This window comes from Panthera uncia (assembly GCF_023721935.1).
Source record: "Panthera uncia isolate 11264 chromosome C1 unlocalized genomic scaffold, Puncia_PCG_1.0 HiC_scaffold_4, whole genome shotgun sequence".
In the NCBI taxonomy this organism is placed as follows: Eukaryota; Metazoa; Chordata; class Mammalia; order Carnivora; family Felidae; genus Panthera; species Panthera uncia.
In genome coordinates this window covers 19,272,211-19,291,474 of record NW_026057585.1, presented here as the reverse complement: position 1 = coordinate 19,291,474, position 19,264 = coordinate 19,272,211, and the positions used below count along the sequence as shown (strand labels likewise).

General features: G+C 38.0%; 1 protein-coding gene across 1 annotated transcript in view; it reads right to left on the bottom strand.

Moving 5' to 3' along the window:
- OLFM3 (olfactomedin 3) overlaps nucleotides 1–18,770 on the bottom strand; it is a 45,326-nt gene extending 26,556 nt beyond the window's left edge. Inside the window, exons 1-3 of the mRNA XM_049616714.1 lie at nucleotides 18,624–18,770; nucleotides 8,210–8,356; nucleotides 834–989 (exon numbers count right to left, since the gene is read on the bottom strand). Of these exons, the coding sequence (XP_049472671.1) occupies nucleotides 834–989; nucleotides 8,210–8,356; nucleotides 18,624–18,752 (432 nt within the window). The 5' untranslated portion in view covers nucleotides 18,753–18,770. The remainder of the gene's footprint in view (nucleotides 1–833; nucleotides 990–8,209; nucleotides 8,357–18,623) is intronic.
- Between the last annotated feature and the right edge of the window lie 494 nt (nucleotides 18,771–19,264).

Below are 19,264 nucleotides of genomic sequence, written 5' to 3'. Positions count from 1 at the left end.
ACAGCCATGAAAACATCTGCCGTATCAAAATGTGCTGTGCAGAGATCCTGTTACATCCTAGCTCCCTGCCCTCACAATTCTGTGTGAAAAGCACTTCTGATGCTTAAACTCAGGCCCACTCCCTCACCATCAGCAGTGAATCTCACTCATGACAGAAGGGAGGGAAAACAAACCATTATGTTTGTAAAACCACAGGATGTCCTATAAATGATGTGCTATCCCTTTGTAGGCAGATAATTTGTTTTAATAGAGATTCAAATGGTAGTATCATAGTCAGATTCTTAAAATCTATGGCACTGTCACACATAGGTATGAAAAGTCCACATAGCATGCTTAAAAACACTATTCCTCTATTTTCAGTGTTTCTGGATAATTGCCAAAAATTAAAGTCTAAGAGAAGACTTTGTATAAAATTAGGAAACAGCCCTCTTTATTTTTGTATGATATTAATAATGGTATTGTTGCCTCTGTTAATTTATATTCTCTGTCTCCTCATATTAGCAGGGCATTAAGTCATCAGAAAAAAACTTTGATAAATTTAGTTATTAATTTTCCTTGAGATTTCCCCTTGTCTTAGATATTGAATGGCCTGTAAATCTATCCAGAAACTCCACCAAACTCTAGGAGGATTATGCTCTTTTTATAACAAGACTTCTATGCATTCCTACCAGCTAATGGTCAGTTTCAGTGGAGAGATGATTGATGTCCCCAGTGAGTCTTTAACCTTGCACATATGGGCAGATGCACAGTTATTTCTAGCTGATGGCCATGCTGGCTGTCCATTGCACTCAGTGTCTGATTTGGATTGACAAGATTGCAGAAGTCAAACCTACTTGAAAATGCTTGGTCATTAGTGTCTTCCGATCATCTTCAATCTGCCGAAACTTGGCCTTCAGCCCTTTCATTTGGGTTTCCATTTTTAGAACATACTGGAAATCTCTCTGAGTTCTCAAGTTTAAGACTTCAATAGACTGGGACATGTTCTGAACCTGTTAAACGAGAACATTTGGCTATACATTATTGTCTATTTACAAGTATATGCAATCACTACTGAAGTAGCAAAAATGACAAAGAACTGTAAGTGCCAAATCCGTATTTGTATCCCCACACGATAGGTTTTCAAGACAATTCTTTATGATAAACATTCAAAAAATGCAGCAAGGGAAAATTAAACTGAGGCAAGAAATAATAATAAAATTGACATCCTAGGATTAGAGAGAAATAAATAACATCAAATAAGAATTTAATCAGAAAAGGAAATTTGAAATACGGAATTTTCATTCTAGGACTTTGCAAGCTTATGATGTCCCAAGCCATTAAATGTTATAATAATTTGTTTCTATAAGTACTAACTCTGATTTCTTCAAGATGTGGGATGTTTAGCAACTGTGGATGATAGTGACATGTCCAACAGAATTAGAACACATTCATTCCTGTATTGTTTCTTTGACATCCTAAGTTCTCCCAACGGTGAGATTGAATTGACCGAGAAACATGGTGGCAATGCTGGGACGCCTCCAAGCTTGGAGAGCGTACTGTTTAAGAGACCTGGAAAATAGCAGCTCGGTCAAATGGTTGGTAGGTAGGCAGTAAACACAGATTAAGCTGATGGTACCTTGTTAGGTTTATTGGGCCCTAGGCTATGTAGAAGTAGGAAATGGATGACCTATAAAAATGAGGAAAGAAACATGCTCTAATTTTTGTGTCAGCAAAAACCTCAAAACAAAGTGAAAACCTCTAATAGTTGGAGAGCTGTTAGATGAATTGTGGAATGGAGTATAAATACGCTATTTTAAAGGATAGGCTAGATTTTTATATCTTGGTACTCAAAGTATTGTGTACAGAGCAAGTTTGACATCACTTGGGAAACTTAAAAATATACAATTTTGGGGCCTATGCCACAGCTACTGAGTCAGAATCTGCATTTTATCAGAATCCCCAAGTGATTCCTGTGTTTATTAAATTTTGCTCAACATGGAGAAATTTCCATGAGAAAAGTGAGAAGAGCTTGTGTGTGTGTGTGTGTGTGTGTGTGTGTGTGTGTGTGTGTGTAACATACACATAAAAGAAAATGGGGCGGTAAGTGATGGGTATTGAAGAGGGCATCTTTTGGGATGAGCACTGTGTGTTGTATGGAAACTAATTTGACAAAAAAATTCATATAATAAAAAAAAAGAAAATGGGGCATATAAGCAAAAAATCATGGTGGAGAAAGGTATTAAAGATTAGAAGAATACATACTGGGTTGTTTTCCTTTTTTAATGTTATTTAGTTAGAGAGTGAGTGAGCAGGGAAGGCACACAGAAAGAATCTCCACACTGTTACGGTGCAGAGCCCAATGCAGGGTTAGATCTCACGAACCGTGAGATCATGACCTGCGCTGAAATCAAGAGTTGAATGCTTAACTGACTGAGTCACCCAGGCACCCCTGGGTTGTTAGTTTTCTGTGAAATGTGGGTAAGAGGAGAAGTAATAAATATTGTAGAAAGGAGTCCCTGTTAAACAGAATATACATAAATCTGCCTAGAATTATATGTTTTATTTTCATGAAATGGAAACATGAAAGCACCAAAAAAAATTGTGGTGGACTTTGAGATGAATTTTACTTTGTTTCATAGATTTTTATGCATTATTCTATTCTGTTTATTTTTAAATATGTATTATGCAATAAGTAAAAAATTTTTTTCATTGCAACAATTGTGAGTTGAAAATAAGGAAGGAGTGATTTATTCAGACACAAATTTTTGTCATCAGGTATGTCACAAAGCTCAGTGGACTAGCTAGCTATGAAGAGCCCATTGTTGGTACATTCCTCAGCTTGGAACATTCCAAGAAGGCAGAGCATTCTGCTGCCGTGGCTTGCATACTTCCTCTATTTTTCTTTTTAAAGAAGGTTATCTTTTCCTGTTTTTTTTTCTGCTGTTTTGATCCATAGTCCTGCCCTTTATAAATCCTGTCTTCTCAAGACATATGATAGTCTAGCTTATATTAAAATTAATTGTGTAATATATGTTGGGTGGGAGCACAGAAGTGACTGCCCTTCTGTGAGCTCCAAAGGTTACAAGCTGCATCTTATTCATACTTTTTATTCCCAACACCCTACACAGAACCAGGCACAGAATAATTGTTCAATAAATACCTGTTGGTTAAAATTATCTTATGCTTCCAATACTTGTAATAAGTAATTAGTATTTTTTAAATTTATTTGAGAGAAAGAGCATGCACAGTGCGTGAGAGCTCATGAGTGGGGGTTGGGGTGGAGAGAGAGGGAGAATCCCACGCAGGTACCACACTCTGAGTGTAGAACCCGATGCCAGAACTCGAACTCACGATCCATGAGATCATGACCTGAGCCCAAATCAAGAGTTGGACACTTAACCAACTGAGCCACCCAGGCACCCCAGTTACTAGTATTTTAAGGAAAGTTCCTTCCTTCTGTCACTGTGACACTGTAGCAGTATGTGACTCCCAAATATTTCTTAATTTGCTATCATTCGTACTTAGAAAGCTTCATTCTTTTAAATCTTCAGTGGAGCACAAAATTACTGAGACAGCATTGAAACCTGGAGATGTAACTGCATCTTGGATAAATGTAACGCTTTCAAAATAATTTTGAACTTCATTACAGTTAAGTATGAATGAAGAAAAGCCATTTGTATTAAAGAAACCATCTACACATTTGAATATGGCATTCATCTCTGAAGCTGCCCATCACTGGCATGACTGATAACTTTCCTAGGAATGCCGTGGGTTGGGCAGAGTCCATACAAGTAGAAAATGATAGGCAAGTGAAATATTCTGTATAAAATTAAAACAGCCTCTCTTATCTTGCCTCTGCCCTATTAATTTTCAACTTATTTGTGTTGTGGCAAACGCACTGGGAGAATTGTGGCCTTCTATATTTGTAGAAATATGCATAATTATAAGAGCTGCATTTGGGATAATGGATAGAGATGGAGCTGTCTAATTGGAGAGGATTTGGGTCTGGGCTGTCTTTTGCTTTGTCTGATGACTATACCTAGGAATGTTTAGTTTTCCACTGTTTACAGAGACCCTCCCACCCCCAGGATCAATTTCCTGATGATACCCGATACTAGATCCCTATAGTTGCACTTGTAGAAAGGACACCCATCTGCTGTGGTTCCTCTTTGACTCTGTTTATCTCTGATGTTTTACAGTTTAGTTTTTCATATGTGTCCCTGTGCTTAGACCCTTCTCTACATCGTTCAGCAAGCTCATTGTCTCCCTTCATTAATAATTTTTTAAACTAATTATCTTGGATCTTTGTATAAATAAAATGTTTGAGGCCTCTCTGAACTTAACAAATTAACTTAAATTTTCACTCTAATTCATAATTAAGTTTGCGGTTACTCGGGGGGAAAAAAAAAGACTATGGTTCAGTATGTTTGGATAGCCTTGACGTTAACAAAACTAAATAGAAATTCTTTGCTGTAGGTCTTCACAGAACCTTTAGTATTAAACTGTGTGGTAGAAATCTTCAAGAGTGAAGTATCATGAATAGAGTTTCTTAAAATCATTTTACTAGGAGGGTGTCACTGGTATCCTATTCCAAAAATCACACTTTGGGAGATACTGTCCTAGACATGCAGGACATCTTCAACTGTACAGAGAAGCTACACAGCTAACAAACTTTTTAATTATTTAAAAAAAAATTCATTTAATGTTTTTATTTATTTATTTTTTTTTTAAATTTTTTTTTCAACGTTTTTTATTTATTTTTGGGACAGAGAGAGACAGAGCATGAACGGGGGAGGGGCAGAGAGAGAGGGAGACACAGAATCGGAAACAGGCTCCAGGCTCCGAGCCATCAGCCCAGAGCCTGATGCGGGGCTCGAACTCACGGATCGCGAGATCGTGACCTGGCCGAAGTCGGACGCTTAACCGACTGCGCCACCCAGGCGCCCCGTTTTTATTTATTTTTGAGAGAGAGACAGACAGACAGACACACCCAGCATGAGTGGGGGAGGGGCAGAGAGAGAGGGAGACACAGAATCCAAAGCAGGCTCCAGGCTCTGAGCTGTCAGCACAGAGCCCAGTGCGGGCTTCGAACCTGTGAACCACGAGAGCAGGACCTCAGCCAAAGTTGGATGCTTAACCGACTGAGCCACCTAGGTGCCCCAACTAACAGGCTTTTAAAAAAAATGTTAATTTGTTTTGAGAGAGAGAGAGTGAGAGCACAAAGGAGGGGCAGAGAAAGAATCCCAAGCTGACAGCACAGAGCCACACATGGGGCTTGAAATCATGAAATGTGAGATGACCTGAGCAGAAATCGAGAGTCAGATGCTTAACCGATGGAGCCACCTGTGCCCTGCTAACAAACATTTTTTTAAATGAACAGTTGTAGTTTGGGCATATTAAGACCTGAAATATTGGGAAAACAATTGTAATTCTTTAAATATTAAGTAATGTAGATATGGTTAAAAATATTTGACAGAACATTGCTTAAATTAGTATGGGTACCACCTGTGACAGTCTGGATGACACTAGCATGGTGTTGAGAAAACACAGAACTGATCTGGTAAAGCCCCATAATACACTGGTTGAGTGACATTGGTAGGTTCTTTAACCTCAAAAAGCAGTTTCTTTTTACGTAAACTTACAAGGGCAGGTTCCTCAGCTGTGAGGATTGAATGGAGTGGATATAGATATGGGAAATACTGTTATCAATATTGTTAAAAACATTTCCTTAGGGGCACCTGGGTGGTTCAGTTGGTTAAGTGTCCGACTCGATTTCAGCTCAGGTCATGATCTCACGGTTCAGTTTGTGAGTTCAAGCCCTGCATTGGGCTCTGCGCTGACAGTGCAGAGTCGGCTTGGGATTCTCTTTCTCTCATGTGCATGCTTTCTCTCAAAATAAATAAATAAATAAATCTTTAAAAACATTTCCTTATTATGTGCCTAAATTAGTTCTTTGGTTAATGGTGAGTGGGCGGCCTAAACTCCTGCTCCGGTTTTCCATCCGGTGCCTTGGATATTTGTGAAACTATAGAGAAGTCAATAAGAAAAACTGGCTCAGTCTGAATAAGGAGTGTTTATTTCAGATGGTTTTTTTTTTTTTTTTTTTTTTTTGGGTCATTGCAGCAAATCAGTGCTACTCCCTTCTTCAGCCCACTCCAAGTAATGTACATAATTTACTATTACTATTCCCTCCTATATACTATTCCCTTTACTATTCCCTCCTATAATACTCTCAAATGGTAAGTTTAATAAACATAACTTGTAGAGACCTAGATTTTGTTAATAAATTTTGTGGGTTTTTTTGTTAATTACATACAATGACTTTTTAAAGGTGTGATTTTTCTAGAATTTCTTTAAATCATTAAACACATTGCATATTAGATGGGGTGGTCATATCAGTGATGGCTTGTGGTCAACCTCCTTGGTTGTATTTTTTTGCCTTCTTCATCCTACACTAATTCCCGGTTTTATCATAGTTCTGGAGTACATTTCACTTTGGACCTGTAGAGGGTATTATCCACCTTCTAACGCTTTATTTGAACTTTCTCAGCTGATTTCAGAAGAAATCTGTTTTGTTTTTTTTTTTTCCCAACAGGTTCAGAAGAGATGTCTGAATCTGTATGGGGGGAGGTATGGATATGTAATGCTATATTGAAAAACAATAACAAAAATAAGGATAGAGTATCTAAGAATGTTCCTCACCATAGTTGATATAGAAAAAAGGTGCTTTTGCACAGAAAAAGAATATAGGATCAGAAAGTCTATAATTTGAGGGGAAATATTTAATAGAAAAGCAAATTTAATAGAAAAGCAAAATTGGATTTAAAAGATTAAATCTTTTTACTAATGTAATATCCCTAGTAACCAAACAATATTAAACTATATATTTGGAGTTTTTTTCATAGAAATAAAGAAAACCAAGATTGGTAAGGTATACCCAAGAAAAATCACAGTTCATTTGTCATGATTTCTAATAGCTGAGAGGCATATTAGCTAGAGTCGTTAACTTGAATGAAAATGACATTTGCTTTTGTCTGGGGGGCAGATATTGAAGGAGCAGGGAAGATAGGATCTTATAAAAAGAGACATAAGAAGAGAGAATCGATAGATTGATGATAGCTCTGAGGAGAGGGGGAGGGAAAACAGGACTAGTCATTTTATAAAAACAAGAAAAAAGCTTTTTTAAAATTTTAGAGCATCAATAGACTTCCAAATAATGTACATGGAGGAAATTTATTTTCATTATATGGTAGTAGAAGAAAGTTATTGTTGCTAAGCTTGAAATTGCATAAAGTAGGCATGTCTATATTAACAAATTTGATGCTTTCATTTTTCTGGCTTCTCTTAACTTTCCTTAAAAAGTTTTTATTCAATGCCATCATTGTATGAATGATCATAGAAATGATATTGCAGTGAGTGAATGGTTGAGCATGATGTTCTCTAAAAGCACATACTACCTAATTTATCTTATTATCCCTGAAGGTACTTAAAATTCCCACATGTTGCCGTCTTACCATCAGTCTGGCCACCCAGCTGTCCTACTATATTCAGAGCCCAACACACTGAAATTCTGAATGAGAATAATTGAAAGAACCATTCATTGTTTTTTTTTCCTCCTCAAACTAAACATAAATAATGTTTCATGAGCTGACTTTTATCTGTAAAAAAGAATAAATCAAGGGCATTCTGCATTTGATTGTTATGGATCGGCTTAAGTAAATTATATGGAGAGATTGCTGTTGAATGAAATTGAAGAGCTTAATGTTCAAAGGAATGACTTAGAGAATGATGATAAATACTTGAAATTATTCATTATCTGTTCAGATAGCTTGCATATTGCATTCCATTATTTTAACTTCCTTGCAAGGTTGTTAATGTGATTCAAATGCATGAGCTCAAACAGCCTAGTGTGATCCTGGGAATTGAGGATAAATTTCTGGCATAGGAATAAGACTTTTTGCCTTTTTTTCCCCTTAAGAAGAGACCAACTGGATATTAAGGCATATGATAGATATCCAGTCTTAAGAAGGTAAGACAGAAAAATAAAAAGTAATAAAAATAAACAGTAGAGCAGGAATCTTGAGGTACTCCTTTCAAGGAAGGAAAAAAAAGTTTGAGAAAGGGGGACAAAAATTGGAAGGACCTTCCTCATTATTGCCTGCTTTCCTGCATTTCCTTTTCAAGGAACGGTAGATTAAAAAAAAAAAAAAATGGAGGACAGGACACGTACCTTTTCCAGAAGTTGGCGAAGCTGTCTGCTTTTGGCATCCCTGGAACACAGGTTTTGTTCTGGAGCCACCACTGTGCAAATGCATCGTCCATCAGGGTCTTGTGCTGAACTGTACACTTGCCACCCTTCTTTGGGACTAATCTGGGTCTGAGGAAACCAATAGCAAACACACAACACAGACCCCCATTACAGGATAAAGAGAATGTGGATTTGTAACATTTTAAACAAAGGATCCTCTTTGATAAAGTTTCTGTTTTTATTCTTTAAAAAGAAAGATTAAACAACTTCTACAACTTCTATAGGCAGCATAACTTCATTCAGTTACACCTTCCTTATCTGTCCCCAGGATAGTTTTTCTTTTCTTTAAAATATTTATTTTTGAGAGAGAGCGTGTGTGCATGAGGAAGAGAGGGGAGAGAGAGAGAGAGAGAGAGAGAGAGAGAGAGAGAGAGAGAGAGAGAATGAGACTATCCCAAGCAGACTCCACACTCATCACGGAGCCTGATGTAGGGCTCAGTCTCACAACGATGAGTTCATGACCTGAGCTGAAATCAAGAGTTAACCCACTGAGCTACCCAGGCACCCCCAATTTTTCTTTCAATGGGCTATATTAGTAACTATTTATTGACCCTACAACATTTCCTAATGCTTTTTGTCGTATTTGGACATGGCAGTGCAATTTAGAAGCATCTGATAACCACTTAATCACATATCACCAGTCTCTCTACATAAGATCTGTTAGCTTGTCTTTCTCAACAGTAAATAATAGTAGTGTGTGTGTGTGTATGTATGTATATATCTGTATATACAGATATATATGTGTGTATATATATACACATATATATATGTATATACACATACATACACATTTCTGATTATTCACTTGTGATATTCTGAAGCAAAGTCCTATCCCAGGGCACTTCCCATGCGTTGAAGAGCCAATTATTAATAAAGTTGGAAAAGTAGCATGTAAGAATACAGGGTAAAATGATTAGATCAGCATGGTTTTGCAAAGGATGCAGAGTCCCAGAGAGGTTAAAGAGTATTTTGACATGGTCTGCAAAATCCATCTTCCCAAATTACTTCTGTGTACTTATCACCCTACCTCCCTAGAACTGTAGCTTAAAGTGACCTTCCCATCTAGGAATGAGGCGGCTTAAAGTCTGCCTCCTATTTACATTTCTAGTTTTACCTCCTGTATCTTCCTATATAGGAAACTTCTTTCCAACAAATTGGTCCATGTGTGTCCTGAAAGTATGTTACCTTGATTCATTTCTTTATATGCTACTCATTTTGTTTCTCCTTATTGGAATACCTCTTTCATAAACATTCAGCTTACTAAACCCTTATGGTTTCTACCTATTCTGTGTTATTCATTAGGCATTTCATGTGTATTGTCTAGTATTGCTATTTGCCTTTCGTATGTCTTATTTCAACGCTTAGTTTATATTCATCTGCTAGACATATTAGATATTTTCTATCATATTAAGTCAGATACAAAGATAAGTTTCCTCTTTTTTATCTAGTTACTTTTCAGGAAGAGTTTAAGTGTTTGAGAGAGAGAGATGGGGAGGAACAGAGAGAGAGAGAGAGGAAGAGAGAGAATTTCAGGCAGACTCTGTGCTGTCAGCTTGATGTCATGAACCATGAGATCATGACCTGAGCTGAAATCAAGAGTCAGATGCTTAACCGATTGAGCCACCCAGGTGCTGCTAAACATACACTCTCCATTGTATAAGGAGAAGTCATTGTGGATGCCATGATGTACTGCCCAGAGAGGCACTCATTCATTCCTCCAGCTGCTAAGATTATTAGTGGCTTGGCTTTCAGTTAAGTTTCTCTTTGGGGATTGCCTAGGCTGAAGAATGTTGTTTATTCAAGGTCAGGCTCTATTCCAAGGGACAACTCACATGCATTGACTTGATGATGCAGCAGTACAGTGAAGCACCCTAAGAAGCAGGAATTATTATTTCCATTTCACAGAAGAGGAAATGGGTTAACATGCTTGGGAACAGTTAGCTTGTATGAAGCCAGGCAGTATGTTCCAGAGAAGGACTGTCCAATGGAAATAAAGTAATTTTTACTTTTTTAAGCCTATTAGAAAAATTAAAATTACTATCTTCGAAATTGTGCATTTTATACTTATGACTTCAATTTGAATTAGCCACATCTTAAATGCTCAATAGCTACATGTAGCCTCTTCATTGGACGGTGCAGCTCTAGAGTCTTGCTTTTAATTATGCTATGGCCATATCAGTATGATGCTGAACATCCAGATAACTGTTTTCAAGGGTCAATCATGGATATTGAAAAAACTACCTAACAGATGTTGTAGACAAACCATCCAGTTTGATCCAAATTTGTTTTTCCTGTGGAAATAATCAGATAAATCAATGGGCCTTTTCCTAGCTAAGCTCTGGCTTGCTTCTACAGCTGGGATCTGAAATTTGTCAGCCTTTCTCTCTGTCCTTCTATGTTTTCCAGGGATTCAGCAGATAGGTATTTCTTGTATGATCAGGAGAAGAAAGAGATGAATTTAGTTTAGAAAATAAGGTATTTCATGAATCAGGTTGGAGGTGTGAGGCTGAGGAGGGTGAGAGAAAGCCTGAGGGCTGGGAGCTGAGATGAGGCTAGGAACCAAGAGGTGAAGGGAGGCCAGCAGAGGACTGTCTTGGAAAATGCTCAGTGTACTGGGCTTGGATATTTGCCCATAGACTGGAGTGTTTTACCAGGTTAAAGCAAACCCTTTAAAGGACTAAACCAAGCTGACTTCCCTCTCCACAGATCTGCTATGGTCTGTGAGATCTTCTGTCTCTGGAGTTCACACCAGAACAGATATAATCTCCAACTTATTCTGTCCCAGGTCATTGCATACCATCCACCAACACACAGCTCTTTTTCTTTTCAAGGGCTTTGGCAATAATCACTACAGGGTGCTGATACGCCTTCCAACAACAATCATGAACAAATACTGGGGAAGCTATATGTTATAAACTCAGGAAACTCATAAAGGTGTCATAGTCCTTGTCCTTGATCTATAATGAGAAGCAGTTGGTGCCAGTGCTCTTTTTAATCTCCCTTTTCATATAATTCATGGAAGTGTCCTATGCTGCCTTTTATTTCTGAAGCATTGGATTCATGACCATTTCTTTTTCATTCTCCTACTCCTTCTAACATGTATGCCTGAATATCCAGTTAGGATAGAAATAGGTACCTAGAGTTATTATCAGAATCAGAAAGCATCTTAAAGATTATCATATTATCCTTTTCATATTAAGGAAGAAAAATGCAGAGATTACAGAATGGAGATGGGAATAGTTTAGCAGAGTAGTTTCAGTGATAAAATGAAAGGTTTAAGCTACATAATGGTATGGGATTAATATATCTAGACATGGGTCCTATAGTTTCACCTAGGTTTCACCTAACATTGGACACAAATCTCCAACATGTAAGAAAATTAAGTCTTGTTACCAGGATAAATTTAGCTTTTGGATAAAGGACTAGGGGTCACCCAATTATAATATTATCTCTTTAACAGCAGTGCAAACACTGATTATTAAACCTGGCAGCATTAATATTGGTGTTCACTTGCCAAGTGTTTGGCTAACTAGTGAGGAGCTTATCATGACAGGGCAAGGTGTCAGTTGCTTTCTGGAATGAGGGAAACAGGAAAGGTGAAGAGGGTTTGATGTTCATTTAGCATTCTCCCTGAAGTGTCAGCTTGATAAAAGTGGACTCCAGCCTTGTTTGTACTTCCAATTGTCTTCTTGTAAGAATCAGTGAAAAGAGCCCTGACCTTATCTACTACAGAGTTAGTTTGATCCCAACTATAACAAGTTACCTCTTTGGCAAGACAAAGGTAACTCAAAAGAGAAAAAAGCTAATATAAAAGATGAGTGCCTGACAGTCCTATGGGTTTTGATAGAGACCTCTGTGTCAGGGTCAGTGATAAATAAAGGAAGTTTTATGAGTATCTCTGGTGCTCTCTTTTAGGGCATCCATACTGGCATTGAAAAGAGGCTCAAAATAAAACCAACCAAGACCTCAGGTGGAAGGAAATATTTGGACAGCTTTTGGATACCAATGGAAAAAGACCTCCCATTTTAACTTGTAATAGCAATTATACCAGTGTCTGTAAAACTCCCGTAATAGTAATAGCAAACATTTATGGAGCTCGAGCCATTACTTGGAAGTTTGCATGTACTGTTGCCTTTGAATATTACAACTTTACAGATGAGGTTATGTTACACTGCCCGTTTTAGAGTTGAGGAAACCGAGACAGTAAGGAACTTGTTCAAGGTCATGCAGGGGATAATCAGAGCTGGGATTTGTACTTTGATGTCAGAGACTGAAAGTTTAACCACCACCCTGCCCACCAGTGGTCTGAAATTCCCTTTTATAAATGATAAAGATAACCCTGGAAGCATTTTCTTTTTTTTTAAATTTTTTTTTCAACGTTTTTTATTTATTTTTGGGACAGAGAGAGACAGAGCATGAACGGGGGAGGGGCAGAGAGAGAGGGAGACACAGAATCGGAAACAGGCTCCAGGCTCCGAGCCATCAGCCCAGAGCCTGACGCGGGGCTCGAACTCACGGACCGCGAGATCGTGACCTGGCTGAAGTCGGACGCTTAACCGACTGCGCCACCCAGGCGCCCCTGGAAGCATTTTCTGAACTGCTATGAAGACCAGTACTTGGACCTGGAGGGTGCATGTGGTTTATTGCTATCCAAAGCATTGCTAATCACAGTGGTTACTGATGCAGCTCTCTTTGAACCTTTTGTGTTAATTAGAAGAACTAAATGAACTATTTAGCAGTTTTTAATATTGCAGAACTCATGAAATATTTAAGAATGTTCTAAATAGGAGAATTAAAATGATAATTTTAACAATTGGATTTCAAGTCTGGATTCTTTGCTTATAATTTAATTACCAAGCCATGCTTTATAAATATAAAGCTACTGGGTGAGAGTTCTCCCAAAACTCCTGGGTCTTTGTAGCAGAAAAGAAAGATCCTAAGGACTGAGGTAAATGTACAAATAAATACAAACATCTTGCATTTCAACTTGTTTTTATGTTTTTAAAATCCTTCCCTTTGTATTAGTCTCACTTTTTTTTTTTTTCAATCAACTACTCTTAGATATACACACTATCTTATGAGGAAGCTGAAACTCAACATAAGCAATTTTTTTCAAGTCCTCCATTTAGTAAATGTCATGTATAGGACTCAAACCAGTTTTCTTCCACTTTCAGCCCAGAGCTCTTTACTCTCATCCTGTACAGATGAATGAGTCAGATAGTCTATGTCCATTTACCAATAGCCAGAAAATTTGCTTTGGAGGAAATGCACCCCGGCAGGTGAAGGGCATTATCTAAACAGTATGGAAATAAGTAGCAATTAGCACCTGGAGGAGTTGTTAGCAGTAACAGCTCAGCAAAACCCAACTGGATATTCCTGTGGCGGACCCTGCAATCATTTCTTAGGGTCCAGGTGGAGAGGCAGGCAAGGGACAGAATTCTGATCCTTTTAAGAGAACCAAATCAGCTAGTGGAACATTGCTAGTCTTATGTTTTATCTTGAGTTTCTAGACATTTCATAAAAGTACAGACTGAGGCAAAAAAAAAAAAAAAGAATAAGGAATCTACTTACTGAGAGTGGTGTGTAAGGTAAGGGAAAATAAAGCAGCAAAAAAATCCATTTGTTAGACACTATTCAATTTAGAGTGGAGATGCCTAAGTGATGAAACCCCTTATAAATTTTTGTCTGAGGATAGGTTTGGTCTCCGAGTGAAATGTGGCTTAGCATGCTAATGGCTTTCGTTGTGAAGAGAGGAGAAATGTGAGGAAAGGAATGAGAGATGTTGACAGACCACGCTGAAAGAAGCTGTGCTCTGGAGGATGTGTTAATAAAGATGTCACTGCATAGCAGCAGTTTTCTTCCTATTTCTCATATGAGACTAGTTGGAACTGAAATCAGAAATGCAGATTCTTCTGTAGGAGAGTCGTGATTTTCACCTCTTTAAAAGCTGTCTTTATAACAAGAAGTATAACAAAATAGAATAAAAAATGGGAAGACTCCTCCCTGAACCCTTGGAAAACCACTAATGGTCTGGTAATCCTGGAGAACAAGCTGGTTAAGAGGTGGTGACCAGTGAAAGGTCACTCAGCATGCTGCCCCTCCTTCTGGGGCTTGTCCTAGAGGCTGTCCCCAGGGCTGTGCCCAGTTTTGTTTGGTGCAGGACTACCTGAGTTCGGTTCATGGCTCCACCACTCAAACTTCCTGTGCTTCAGCGTCCCTTAGGGAAATGAAGATAGGTTTTATTACTATCTGGTGGGGCTGTTATAAAGATTAAATGCGTTAATACTTGTAAATCACTTGAAATAGTGCCTGGCCCATTGGCAAAACCAAGTCTTAGCTAACATTATTTGTCTGCATGACTGGTCTATTTTCAGGCAAACTTCAATCTGAAACAGTATCAGTGCTCCCCAATAAAGTGGTATTTTCTTAAAAATAAATGCATATTCTTCACTCAAAGAAACCTCAAGCCTCTAAGAAAAGTAACCATTAAAGCAACAACAACAAAAACTCGACAAACAAAAAACAAAGATAAAAGTTTAGGTTGGTTGGACACCTCATGTTCTGGAATAAAGAGACTTAGAGCTGGGAAAGACTCAGAGGTTGTATCTGGTCCTGTGTCTTTCCACTCTCATGCTTCTGTCTGTTACCGTAGTTCCATTCGAGCTCTGCATGGTAAGAATTTTGCTGCTCTCTAGGCAGCCCCTTCTACTGGGGGAAACCCGAGGGGCTTGACCTAAATGTCTATCTTTGTAATTTTCCCCTCTTGGCCCTATTTGTGCTTTAAGTACTTAAACAAGAATAAATCTACTCAATAAATAAGCCCATGTCACAGTTCTTGTCCAAAAAGGCAATTATCTCTTTCGCTGTGGCTCTCAAGATTTGCAGTTCTGTTCTCTCATCCATCTCCCACTCTTTAATTTGTTTAGTTGTCCTTTCACAAAAGGGATATTGCCTAAGGATTTGAGGAAGAAAAGCAGTCTGTAAAATACAGAAGTCTGGTGTCTTCAGACTGAAAAAGGACAGTGAGCTGAGAATAAGATATTTAGAAAAGTATAGGGAGTTTGCATCAGGGTATTCTACTCATTTTAAAGAACTTAAAACTGACTAACTCATTAAAGTGGTTATTTATGAAGAAAAGTCAGCTGGATGTTTGAAACTGTGGCAAAACAAATCACTTCTGCCCACAGGTTCCCTTTGAGGCCTCTTGTCACCACAGGAGCACAGCTGACTGGGGACAGCTGGTGTCTGCTGAATGTCCTCTGCTGGCCTAATTGCTCTTTTCCAGGTTCTTCGTGGTGTGGAGTCCACAGCAGTGGGGGGGAGGTGGATTTCTCAGAAGCTCAGCCTCAAGGGCCAGTTCTCTGCATCAGAGAGAAGTGCCAGAGGGAGCCTGAGCTTTTTCACCTCTGCAGACACCAGCTTCTCCAAAGGCTGATGGGCCCAGTGATAAATTGGAAGGAAAAAAGAAAGGAAAGAAGAAAGCAAACGGGGCTACAGAGGAGAATAAAGAAATGTTTCAAGATTCTAACAAAAACAAGAGGGAGCATATTCCTTTAATAAGGAGCTGTATTTAACTACTTATTAACAAAAACATCCTGGAAATTTAAAAACCTCTGAGCTTTTGAGACCATCAAATGGACACTATTTCAGAGACACTTGCTATAAACAGATTTAATTGCATTTAATTATTAAAACCCACTTTTTTTTCCAGCTTTTTTGAAACTACCCTTCTAAAGATTTGATATTTGTGTAAATCTCTACTTTTTACCATCTCCACATCCCATAAGCACCCACAAAACAAATTTTAAGACATCTTTTTTTTTTTTATGTTTACACAATTGCAGGCTCATCCCATTCAGACTGTATAAAGTGAGAACATAGATCAAGAATGTTGAAAGGTGCAGGACATCCTAACCAAACCTACGATGATGGGTACCGTTAACCATTCTGTCTAAGGGAGGTGGAGTCCAGGATTATGGGAAACCACCTGAGCAGAGCAGAAAGAGCCTACTGTGACACCAGGGCCAGGAGGGGCAGGGACTCATGAAGAAGGAGACCATTTCTCTGAACAGGACTGTGGCCAGGTGACTTGCGTCCACCCATGCCTCTGTCATTCACCAGCTGGGGGAAATCTGTTCAGTCCCACATTTTGGGTCATTCTTCCTACTTGCGGCATGAGGCTATTGGATTAGCTCATTTATACTTCCAGTTCAGCTTTTGAATGCTATAAGATTTCTCTGGAGGAATCTCATCTAGGGCAAGGGATTGATAGTGTGGGGAAGGAGCCGATGGTAGAAGCCCAATAAATGCCTCCCCCCATCCTTTATTATTTGACCCATGACCTGCTTTACAAATTGGATTTCCACTTCAGGTTTGCTCAACAAATACTTGTTCAGCATATATTACATTTAATTCTGGGGGGAAAAAAGACACTGCTGCCAAAAATAATGTGATGATAACTGGCCTGGATGGTTTCAGAAATCCTTTCCAGCATTAACATTTTATGATCTTAATCTAGGAAATACAGATTCATTCATTTTTCACCATGGGAATTGTAAGGTATGAGCAATTATCTTCAATAATTAAGGTAAGGAAATGTCATAGACCATTGTTCTATAAAGTATGCTACTGCTATAAAGCATTTAAAAAAAAGTTTGCAAGCTGGTTTCTTATTTTTAGTGAAGAGTATAAACTTTTCTGATTTTTTTTTCTTTTTTTGGCACTCAAAGGAAAATTTGATTGTATCAGAACCAGACTATAGCAATGCTTTACATTTTTCAAACACCAGATTACTAATCAGGAAGTAAAGAAACTGAATTACTGTAACCTTACATGATAACTAGAAGTCCTAAAAGAATCATGTATATTGTTAGAAATTTGATTCTCCCCCATTAACAACAATAGGAAATAACAAAACCAGTGTCCATTATACACAAAAAAATATACATATCAGAACCAAGGTACCAAGTTTGGAATAGGACTCATTTATGAATTTCTTAGATTCATTTTCTGAAAGAATTAATTCAACTAAGGTGCTGAGAACTGTAAGGTTCTTGAACATTGAGAAAATTGGGCACAGTATATATTATATAATGTAAATTGATTTTATAATTGTTTATTGATGACCTATCATGCTTTCTTTGTAACTAGAAATCTTTTTACATTCCTCCTGCCATACATACATCATACAGGTAAGGAGGGGAAACTCAACCATAGAGGTGCTGAGGTGACATAAGTGACCTAAGGGAGGTAAACATAAAAGTGGGTCAAAGTGTGCCTCATATGTGCTCTGCTGGTACCCTAAGCACTGGGTGAATCTAGTAAATTATATAATTAATTTGATTTGACTCTCCTCAGTTAATTGCACATTGATAGATTAGTTATTAGTAATAATTGCAAATAACTCTTGAAAATGTAGGGTTACCATTATTTTAGTATCTGAGTTTTTAGTACTGACTAATAATCCAGTAGTAAAAATAGATAAAAATAAAAAGAGAAAGAGCTCCAAATACTATTTTCTGCATCCTTTATTTGATAGCAGGGAAATTTTTTTCCAAGGATATTCCTTCTGTTTGAATTTGTAACTTCTGTCTGAAAAACCTTTTGTTGGAAAGGTTTTAGAGTATTGCTAAGTAAACCATGGTTCAAATTACCAGAAAAGACTTTGTTATATTGTGGGAAGGGTTAAAAAGACACTAATTTTAGGTAAACAAAGACTATAGGAGCTAGACTTATGATAGGAGGTCTTGATAAAAAAAAAAAAAAAAGGGAGATGATCTTATCAAGTGAGTTATATATTGCTTGTGTTTCTTAGCTCTCTTAAAGTCTTTTTGGCAGGCTTTAAATTGCTGAGGTTTTTTATTCGTGTTTAAAAGAAGTTGATTTCTCAGACTAAAGGCATTGCAAACAGTCACAAGAATTGAATTCCAAGGAAAGAGACTGCTATAGTAAAATTAGATTAGATAGAATGTATTCTATTAGGGGAATTTTACAGACATTAAAAGAAGTAAAATAATAAAAAACAAAACATATTTCTTAAAGAATCCTTCCAAACTTCAGATTAATATAGTTAAATTAAAGCTTATCATTCTTGAGAATTTAATGAGTCTAATATTTCCTTTCACAGCTAATTTCTCAGTCCATTTATTTTTTTGGTGTAACTTTAAAGTGTTCACAAAGAAATATCCATGACTAAAGTTAGCACATAAATATTGTATCACTGAAGCTGCCCTGTAAATAGAGAAGCATAATCTCAGCCTTTGCAGTTTACAGAATCAAGCCCACTGATTTAATGCACTTACTTCCCAAGATGGCCAAACCCACTGGAGTGACTTACTAAGGTATCTGGCGTCGACATCTTCGTGGTGTTCAGTCCTACCAAGGATGGGAGAGTTTGGGACATCCAGTTTGAGATCATTGCCATGGTACTAAGCACAGCGCCAAGCTTCAGCAGTGGAGGACTCATTGCTGTGGAGCTAATGAGTTTTCATAGTGACTGATTAAGATCCTGGTGCTGGGCTGGCAGCGGGAGGCGTGACTGCAGCACGCCTCATCTACAGCATGAAAAGAGATCAACTTTCCCAGCTCTAATCAGTAGGGAAAGCTCACAGAACCTCTTTCCCCCACCCTCGTGGGAAGTGCCCTGCGCTTCCTTTTCCTTTCTTTCCGGGCACTTTGCTGGTTCATCAAATGAAATATTGTTGGTAGGGCTTGGTTGGTAATTATGAGAGCAAAGGTTGGAGGGAGAGGGAAACTTGAGCTCTTCCTGCTCCACTGTAGGCAGTTACCATCAACAGAGTCTGTTTCCTCTGGGGTTTTTGTGAGTATAATCAGCTGCTCTTTATCCTTCATAAAAAATACACCTTTAGATGGAGGTCTGCCAAAGTGCACATTTCAAATATCAGGCTTGGTATCTACAGATTTCTCCCAGCATAGACAGAGTACTTTTAGGCAGAGCATGAAAACAAAGTCTGCAAT